Source organism: Toxotes jaculatrix, chromosome 4 (genome assembly GCF_017976425.1).
Source record: "Toxotes jaculatrix isolate fToxJac2 chromosome 4, fToxJac2.pri, whole genome shotgun sequence".
Taxonomy (NCBI): domain Eukaryota; kingdom Metazoa; phylum Chordata; class Actinopteri; family Toxotidae; genus Toxotes; species Toxotes jaculatrix.
The window spans coordinates 23,844,632-23,855,392 of NC_054397.1; the positions used below are offsets into that span (position 1 = coordinate 23,844,632).

Genomic DNA, 10,761 nt, shown 5'->3' on the forward strand with positions numbered 1-10,761 from the left:
ACAGATTAGGATTTTAGTGGATCACCGGATGTTTTGCTCAACTCCCTCCTTCAGTTCAGTCGTTGTGCGTCACACTAAGCTGAGACCGCGTCTATAGGAAGGAGCCATGTTGAACCAGCTCCTAATACCATGTTTTAAAATAGCGCTACAGTAAATCTATTCTCAAAAGCAGACTCATTTTGACACTCGGACGGACGGTAAACCATAACAAAAATGTCAGCGGACGACTTTCAGACCAAGTACGCTTCTGTCATGGAGAGCATGCTCAAGAGTGCTATCGCAGAGACCACCAAACTTTTCGAAACTATGGTCGATGACCTGAAGGCAGAAATATCCAGAATCAAAAAGGAGAACGAGGACCTCAGAACAAGGTGCAGCCAGTTTGAGAATGGGAAAAGCCAACCTACTGCTTCCCCCGGAGAGAGTGAGCCTCTGCCACCACCGAGTAACGGCTCTGGGAAACGTGACACAGCTGTTCAGTGTGGTGAGTTGGGATGTCTGTTATTAATAATGTTACAAAATACAAATCATTTTAAACACCATAATTGTCTTTCGATGCTATGTGCTGTTGGAGTGTATGCGCGTTACATGTAATACATATAGCAGCTCCTGTCGATGGATTATCAGTAGCTTAGCCCAGCCTGGTCTTAGCTGAAGCGTGGGATCCAAACTAGGAGGGAAACCATACTATGCTATCTTGGCTAGCGGAAGAGGTTAGTAAAGGCCAGTGTATACTTCTGTTCAGGAACCACCCTCCACCCTCCATGGAATCCCTCACTGGACTATAACATGCTGCTACCTCTGATAGTGCAATATCACCATGGTCACTTGTCACTTCATCCTTTTTTTACACTTAGTAATCTTAACTTTTTTTGAAGTCATACTAGCATTTATATTCTGTGAATATTTGTATTTTAGATAATTTATGTAGCAACTCCACTGTGAGCCAAGGAAAAGGATTTTTGTTTAATATGTGCACTGACGGTGTGTTTTTGAATGACAATAAAAACAAGTCTAAGTCTAAGATGCTACTCAGGACCAATCACAGTGGCTGCATTTCTGAAAATGTTTCTCAAAAATGATCAGTATCACCTGGAGGCATCTGAGCTAAATTTCAAGTACCATTACAAAGCGTCTAAATACTTATGTCAATGTGATATTTAAATTTGTTTTTTTCATTAACTTTGCAAAAACTTCTTAAATTCTGTTTTGTCATTATGGGGTTTCAAAGGCAGAGTGAAAAGCCGGCCATCATAGAGAGTGGCGAGATGCGATGTAAGTGGGCATTAGGACCAAAAACACAGCTGCATTAAAACCATGCAATAGGCTGTGGTAGCTGTGGCACATTACTTCCATACCAGATAACATGAGGTTGCAGTCAAACAAAAACTAAACCAGAGTCAACTTTTTTTTTTCTTTTTTTTTTTTTTTTTAAACTCAAGCCCTTTGCTTTGGCAGACACAGTGCACTGCAAGACTGGCATCATTCGGAAGAATAAAGGCACTAGGTTTTTCATACAGGGCCAAAGTCAAAGTCTTTCCTGGATGACATTTATAATGTACTCTCCTGTACGCACAAATAGTGACAGAAATGGTTGCGTAAAGAATGAAAAAAGACAGCTTGAGGGAGATGCTAAACCCCTGTTTACCTTCTCACCCCGTCACACCTGCCAAATAGCTGGATGAAGTGGGTGTGAATGTCAAATTGTCAGTATCTGAAAGTTAAAAAATTGTCTGATGTGGTGCCATGGAAAAATATGTTGGGATGAAGTTTCCAAAGTTGTTTGAACATGAGACAAGCACCTCTGTTGAAGCGTGCTGGCAGATTTACTGTTCTCATCATAGTTCACATGACTGCCATAACATATGGCAGTCATGGATATCTAATGTAGCCAAATATCATCAGAAAATAATATTTAGTGATTGTTGTAATGACTCGATTTCCATGATAGAAATGTTTGAAAGTGTGCAAAATATTAATTTTGAACCAAATTACTTCTGCTCATCACCCAACCCTATCCTGGTTGCCTTTTAAATAAAGTTTTGAGAGCCTGATCACGCAAGAACTAATGAAAGTTTTTTACAAGTTTTTTAGTTAATGTTACACAGCTCTATTGAGACTATCCCCTCTACATCAGCTGTGCATCAAAATAACACAGCAGCAGATGAAATCTGTTCAGCCACTGTACTGCTCTGCATTCAAACGTGTTTTAACAGTGTGATACAACAAATGTAGCTATGAGTATATATTTTAAGAAAATAGACTCAAATAGGCCAGCAACTAACGATTATTTTCAGTATCAATTAATCTGATTATTTATTTGACCAACTGATTATTTCTCTGGGTTATAAAATGTCAACAAAATCTTCAGATTGCATTAAGGCTTGCAGATTTTGACTGAAATACAATAAGAGCAACAAAACAATAAAGTGCCAACCAGGTCTATGGGCAGTCCACAGTTACATTATTGCAGAAGCAATGTCCCATCAACATGGTTCTTAGATCCACGCAACACTGACATTCTCCTCTGTCCATTCAGAGATAATGCACTGCTGAAAACCTTTCGACTTTCAAGGATAAACCCCAAACAGCCTTAGAACATGTAATTGTGATCTTGGCTCCACCGACCTGCTGCTGTTTATTGTCTACAATGATCCATTTCTAACGCATGTTTAATGTTCCACTCTGCTGCAGATTAATATTCTATGCAGACTGTAATGTAAATAATTACCAATCATGACAAATTTTTGCTTCTGTGCTCTGTTTCCTATCATAACTGGAATCTGCAGAGCACACATTATCCACTAACTGTTTACTAACTGTAATCTAAATGTTGGCCCTCTAACATTGTCCATTGCCAACCCTGTTTGTATTATGCTGCATGTCCTTCTCCTCCTCTCCTCCATTCCTAGCTGTCCTATTTTCCTCCTTTTCCTCCTTTCACCCAGCCCTGCCATCAGCAGGAGGGTCCCCCATTTGAGCCAGGTTCTGCTCAAGGTTTCTTCCTGTTAAAAGGGAGTTTTTCCTTGCCACTGTCGCCTTAAGTGCTTGCTCTGGGGTCAGACTCTGGGTCTCTGTACAGCGCTTTGAGACAATGTTGATTATGGAAGGCGCTATATAAATAAAATTGAATTGAATTGAATTAATTGACTACTTAAATGCTAAATGATGGAATGAAAACAGTATACACAAACAGTATGTACAGTATACATACTATCTTAACACCTTGTTTTTAATAAACCCTTCAATTCTGTAATGAGCTTTCACATAAGATTCATGCAAGCTAGTTCTTTGTAGACTTGCAGGCTTCTTTTGAATGCATTTACCAGGAGTCATAGCAAAGCATTTTGGGATGATTTGTAGCTTAAATTACTGTATAGGCTTGAGGATTCAGGATCTGATTTTTAAAAATCACGTTATCAAGTTCTCATGTTTTTTTGTTTGTTTATGTTTACAGACCTTGCTCCTTTTCACGCTGTGCTGGTAGGACAGTGTCAGCCACTAAAAAATTCATTACCGCAAAACCAACAGCAACAATGCCATTATGAGGCGATGGAGTATGGTTTGCCTCTCATTAACCAGGAATCTTTACCTGGTGAAATGCCTGAGAAAGACGGAGAGACTAGAGTGGCCATAGAACAACCCTATTTGGGAATGGAGAGTGATTTACAAGGAGCCCAGAACCAGTCATCTGAACCGGAACATTCACTGGTCATCTCATTCAGTGCAATAAAAGATGACACCAAAGAAACAAAGGGAGAACTTGTAACATCTGAAGAACAACCAACAACCAAAGAGCAACCATCAGTGGTCCCCCAGCAACGTCAAAGAGAGGGTGTAGCATCAGTAAATGAACAAACTGTTGTTACTCTGCAACAATATGCAGATGTGCACTGTACAGAAGAACAACTAGCAGACCCCACACCACAAAACAAAGAAGTAGCACATGTAGAACTTAAAAATGGCACCACAGAAGGTGAGGCTAGTTTCCAGCCAACACGCCGTAAAAGAGGAAGGCCACCAAAGAAAGGGAAACGTCTAAAGAAGCCAGTGAAAGAAATACTTGAGACATCATCTACTGATGTTACAGCTGAGCAAGAGATGGTAAATTCCCCTTCAGTAGAAGAAGTGGAAGAGGTTGTTGTCTCTTCTGCAGTTAATACAGTGAATACCACTGCATCTGAGTCTTCACAAGCATTTCCTGTTGAGTGTAAAAAGATTTCATCTATTATCATTCCATCAGTCCAGGAGAGCACAAGCACTGCTTTAGGAGATGTGGAGAACTGTGAAGTTGGTTCCTCGCTTGTTTCTGTAGCATCTTTGACTAGAAGTTGCTCCTCGATGAATGAAAAATCATCTGAATCCAAACAGCTTTCCACGGAAATGGAAGCTCCATCCACTGAAGTTTCATCTGCAACTACAATGCCAAACTCTCCACCAGCAGAGTCACCACAAGCACCACCAGTTCAACTCAGAGCACACAACACTTTTGTAACTCTTCAGAATGCAATGCTAATGGTTGAAGCCATGAATCAGTCAACAGGGGAAAATACAGTCTCCACTCCAAAAAGAATGGCAGCACCATCACAAAACCAGTGTGCTCCCCCTGTGGGCGCCTTGAAAATTGTGGATGAGGTCCCAACCAAGCCACAGACTCTGCAGCTTCCTACTGAAACTCTTGAAGCTGCAGGCAGTCCACCCATAACAGAGCTGTCCACAACACAATTGACAGTAAAGACACTTGGTGCCAGTCCTCAGGTTCCAGATTCCACTTCAACCAAAGAAGCTCAGGCTCTCATTAAAGTTGTCATACCAAAACGGCAATATGCAGTCACTCCATCCAATACTGTTACACCACCAATGCCATTATCAGCTGCTACAACTCAAACAAGTGCACAGTCGCAGCTGCGCCTTCCCCAACCTCTGATAACGTCGGTAGCACCAAGCAAACCAACTAACGCCGTACCTCCCAAAATCAGTGTAGTGCCAAGATCTGTACCCTCATTCAAGACTCATAAAATTGCGGCACTGTCCCAAACCCAGCTTTCTACTTTTGTGTCAACAGTTGCTGCTGCGCAGAGTAATAGTTTACTTCCAGCTTCTACAGCTGCAGGCTTACCTCTTGGAATGCCTTCATCTTCGTCTGTCCCTCAGAAAACAATATATGTTACTTCCAGGAAATCATTTCCAGTTGTCCATAGACAGTTGTCAAACAAATCCACAGACCAGCAGTCAGGGATTCTGCCACCCCCAAAAATAACAATTATTATTCCAAGACAGGTGTCAGCCGTGGCATCAAGGACACATCAGCCACAGACAATTGTTCTCACAACAAAGCAGGAGTCAGCCGAACCAGCTGCTGATGTTAAAGTGCCATCTTCTCCGTTGTGTTCTTCATCAATGGTTTCTGTGGGTGAACAAGCCACTTCAGATGTGGCTACGATATCACCTAAAAAGAGGGATAATGCAACCAACAACTTGGAATCTCCTGAACAAAGTGCCTCTGTTTGTGAAACAACAAATGCACCTGCAGAAACATTTTCCGGTTTAAAAATGTCAGTTCCAACTGGGCCATTGCCAGCCTCTCTGTATGCAGTGGATCAGAAACTCTCTGCCATGGTCAGATTAACCAGGCTGCCTCTTTCAGTATCAACCAAAGAATCAGTGTTGCTCTCAAGAGTTCTTTCAAATGGATGCTCTGAGACTCAGTCCGTTGTGAAAGAGGGTACCACACATGAGAAACTATCATCTGTGGTCATATCAACACAGCCATCAGAAATGCCAGTGGTATCCACTGACATTTGTCCGAGTTTAAAAGAAACTTCTGTTTCTGTAAATACCCCTCAGATGTCAGAAAAACAAAACAATATTAAAGAGACGGCATTGTTGTCCTCCGGAAAAAACGCCATTTATGTGCAGTCATTTACACCACCCAAGGTGTCATCACCACTCTTGGAGAAACCAGCAGTAGCCATCAGCACAGCTGAACCTTCAGCTGGTGAACCTGCTTCAAGTTTGGAGGAAGAAATAATCAGAAATGCAGTTCAAGTGTGTGCACTACCTGATGACCCAACTACAGAAGAGAAACAATCACCAGCTGTTATGCAGCTAACGTCCATCACGTCCAAGGACACATCTGACCCTCATTTACAGATGTCTAAAATCCAGTTCCTGGCACAGTTGGCAGTGTCGCCTATAGTTCAAGCCCCAGAAGAGGTAATGTGATCAGACAATTATCTTTTCAATTACTCAATTTAAAAATAGTGAAAAAATGTGGATTATGACTTCCCACTTCCCATCTTCAAATTATTGTCTGAACAAAAGTTCAAAGTTTACAATAAAACTTTTTTTTTTTTTTTTGGTTACTATTTTTGCTTGATAAATGACTGAAACATTCAATAAAATTTCAAAACAGTTATGGTTTATTCTTCTCTTGATGGATCAAGAGATTATCAGTTGTTTCAGCTCTACTGCAGGAACCAGGAAAGGTGAAATATAGGTTTTATTTTCTCTTCTTCGTTGTAGTAATGTACACCCCAGCGTCTAGGCTGTTAACTGCCATTTTGTACATAATTGTTTTCTCAACAGTCCAACTCACTTTCCTAGTATTGAAACTGAGGGGGTGAGTGAGGGATATGCAATATTAAAATGTGTAGAACATATTGGCTGCAAAAAAAGTATTTTGGTTACTATGCAATGTATGTTTTTGCTAAAAGAAAAATTTTCTTGCTCTTTTGATAGGCATCTTCCAATGACTCTGCACATACCAGAGCTTGTAGTGCAGAAACCAGCAACAGTGGCAAGAAAGGATTACAGGAAAACTCCCTCGTGGCCAGACTCCAAGGTCACCTCAAAGCTCACTTACAAACTAGAAGAACTGAACCAAATCCAGAGCCATGCGCAGAAACAGAGACCACCTCTGTAAGCACAAAGAAACTTGAATTAGACAATCACAGTCCAAATGACAGAAACACAGCCAGTGAACCTGTTCTCATTAGCCTTAAAAAGTCAGGTGTAGCTGAAGATGTAACATCTTCAAACAAGGCTACTAATGGCCCCATTCCCTACAGTCCCAAGAGTATTGGACTATGTAAAGGTACTGTTAGATCCAAGAGGAGTGTTAGTGAAACAAGTAGAAGCTCAAAGGCTACTAGTGAATCTACTCCAGTGAGTGGTAGGAGGTCTAGTTCAGGTAGAAATGGTGTAAATGTTAAATTCACATCTTTTAGTATTCAAAGGTCTTGTTCAACTAAGGATGGTGCTAGCCCTAAAAAGACTAAAAATGGTGCTAGCCTGAAAAATAAAAAATCCACCTCTGTGAGCACCAAGATGACTAGTTTGACTAGAGATTATTCAAAAGTTAAACAGACTCAATCCACTTTTATGAGCACTAAACTGATTCAAGGTTCTTTCAGTCCTAGGAGTAGTGCTGTTGCTAAAACACAGAGGGAAACTGGTTCCCCAAGTGTTAGGTGGCCTAAATTGGCTAAAGATGGTGTCAGTCCTAGAGAGACTGGGGAATCTACTCCTGCCAAGAAACCCAGATTAATTCACGACGTGACCAATCCTAAAACGAATTTAAGAGTTTTGAATGCTAAAAAGTTAGCTAAAGCAGCAAAAGCCACAACGATAGCTAAAATGAAAAATCCCACCAAGCTGCAGAATGGAGCTAAATCAAGTCATTTAGCAGAGAACCAGAACAGCTGTGAAGCTGAGAAAAAATATACGGCTAAAGCTGTGTGGATTCCTCCTCAAATGCCCACCAGTAAAGCACTGTCAGCAGGCGGAAAGAGGTCGTCGCTGTTTCTGGTGAAGAAAGAGACAAGATCCTCAAGATCCCAGGATCATACAGTGAGTTACCCCCCTAGTGTTTCTCTCCACCCCATACCTGTCAAAGCACCACCTATTGTATCACCATTACAGCCTTTGTCAGTCATTGGCGGGCGTCTGCTAAAGAATCAGTGTGGGGAGTGCGGCCGCGTCCTTAGCAGTGGTGCTGCCCTGGAGAGCCACGTCAGTCTCCACACAGGATGCCGACCTTTTTCGTGCACGCTTTGTGGGAAGAGCTTCCCAGACGCCAAGGGCCTGAAACGGCATGGCCGGGTGCACCGCAATGGTAGGATCCATGTCTGCCAGCAGTGCGGGAAGGGCTTTGTCTATCGTTTTGGCCTCACCAAACACCTTCAGATGGTGCACAGCAGACTTAAACCTTTTGTCTGCCAGATCTGCAACAAAGGATTTTTCACTAAGCGGGATGTGGAAGCACACATACGGATCCACACTGGAGAGAAACCATTCCACTGCAACCTCTGTGACAAAAAATTCACAAGGAGAGTAGAACTAAATGTACATTTGAGGTGGCATAACGGGGAGAAGAGACACTGGTGTCCATACTGCGGAAAAGGATTTTTAGACTTCAATAACCTGAAGAGGCACAAGTATATCCACACAGGGGAGAAACCACATTCCTGCCCCCACTGCCCCAAACACTTCACACAGTCAGGCCACCTGAAAAAGCATGTAAAAAATGTACATAAAATCCAGTGAGAGGGAGGACATAGCAGATTATTTTTGTAATGAGAAATATTACGTCATGTCATGTGGGAATACTTGGAGTGGAAAGATTTTTTTTTTTGATGCAGTGTATTTGTAAAACAAATGCAGATGGAGACTTGCAGGCCCCCACTTAAAAGAATAGTTCAGCATTTTGGGAAGTGCTTACATGCTTTCTTTCCAAGAGTTCGATAAGAAGATCCATATCACTGTGATGTCTGTGTGTAAAGTATGGAACTGGAGTCATGTGATTATTAGCGTAACATAAAGGCTTAAAGTAGCACATCTAAAGCTTATGAGTTAACCTGAATTTTGTTTGTTCAAACTGTATAAAACACAATATGACAGGGTTACTTCTCCCCTTGTTTACCATGCACTCTACTTAGCTCAGACATGACTGAAGTACATAACATGTTATTTAGTGTTTATATGTGTTTATAGGTATCTTCTTGAGCTTTGGAGAGACTCAGTTTACCCCCACCCCCCATTCCAGTAACCAGTCTTCATGCTAACCTAAATGATCATCTCCCATCTCCGTGTCCAACATTCAAACATGAGTATGGTCACTTTTCATTAGAAAACAAAAGCATATTTCCCAAAATGTCAAACTAATCTTTTAAAACCAGGTTCTTTAGGGCACTGAGGGAAAGTCTGACATCTCTCAGAAAAATAATTTCTTAAACCGATTGTTAGTTCTGAATTTACTTGTCTAATTTATTTTTTTTTTTTTTGCTTAATTTATTTTATGATTACACAAACCCAGTTTTAAAATACTGTGTATCTCTACTAGGTAGCCTGTTTGGGATAGTATTACAGAATAATGTTTAGTCTGACACCAGCCTGGAGTAACATTTATAATGAAACATCGGTTTCCGATGTGATTTAGTGCCAACATCTGCATGTTAGAGTCAGCACACTTTTTTACTGTGATGAATTTTCTTCTTGGTTTATCACAATATTTTCAGCAGATGTTAAAATCTCTCATCGTCATAATATCACTTAAAAAAACTGACATTAGTTAATTAGTAGATCAACAGAAAAATAAATCTGCAGTAATATTGATAACTGAAAATTTGTTCAAGTAATTATTAAGCAGAAAATAATGTATGTGTTTAATATGGTAAATTGAATATTTTTGAGACATTTGAAAATGTGACCTTGGACTCTGAGAAACTTGAATGGGTAGTTTTCCCTATTTTCTGACATTTCCCAGACTAAAGTACTAATCGACAGATTAATCTGATAATGATAGGATATATTTAATATTTCACAGCTGTTACAGTGTGAATCTTGGAACATACAGTAAATGTTTGGAAAAAATATTGAATTTAACTGTAAAAATGTTAACAGACAAATTATATTTATATTGCTCTTTTTTCATTACATGGCTTTTCATTGCTTACGAAACAAAATTGGCAATAAGGGCTAATTATACTGCTTGTGCAATAGTTTACCAGCTCAAACAAGGACTATGAAGGTGCATTCACACTGGACATGAAGATTTTTTTATTTTTTGTAAGAATTTGACCTCTAGAATGTTTTGCAGTCTGTGTTTAATCCCTGACTGTACAGTCATTGTGTGTCCTGCTGTGTATGTGAGTGCCTCAGACCAGACTCTTTGCAACTTACCTTGAGCTCCACACTGTATCGCTATCAGAAAGTGGAGGCATGAAGTTCATATCACTCAAGCTGATATATTTTTGGCAGGAGCGGACACACATTGGTCTCAGTATTTAAATTCACATCTGATTATGTTTACATTATTTTGTCTGCATTTGCCTTGAATTCTGGCTTTGTTTTCAGCCTAAAAATACCTTAAGAGGATGGTCACTGTCCCATAAGTTGCACTAGAGCTCAGCTTCATGAAAGTAGCACATTTAATGTCAAAGTTGGAATTAAACTTTTTTATTTTATAGATGTTTTAAATTGCACAAAAAAGTTTAGGTGTTTGTCATTACTTAAATCCCTTTTTTGTCTGAAAGACATGTTTATAGCTCACTTCTCATTTTCTCAAAGTGTTAACTACTTTTGTTAGTCAACTCTGACCCATCGTCCTTTTATAATTCTAAATGGCGTTCAAGAAATTGTAAATATTCTTAATTTATGTTGATTTGATCTGGATAAAATAGATGTATATTTTCTTGGTCCTGTCATTTGAGAAAAAAGAAAATAAATGTAGAAATGTCCTACTGACCACCTTCTGTGCTG

At 40.1% G+C, this 10,761-nt stretch overlaps 1 protein-coding gene across 1 annotated transcript; it reads left to right on the forward strand.

The window, feature by feature from the left end:
• The first annotated feature begins 8 nt into the window (after positions 1-8).
• Positions 9-10,744, forward strand: LOC121180511 (flocculation protein FLO11-like). Its single transcript, XM_041035989.1, has 3 exons — positions 9-484; positions 3,458-6,216; positions 6,742-10,744. Exons 1-3 carry the CDS (start codon positions 214-216, stop codon positions 8,545-8,547), a joined length of 4,836 nt encoding a protein of 1,611 aa, XP_040891923.1. The 5' UTR covers positions 9-213; the 3' UTR covers positions 8,548-10,744.
• Positions 10,745-10,761: the final 17 nt, after the last annotated feature.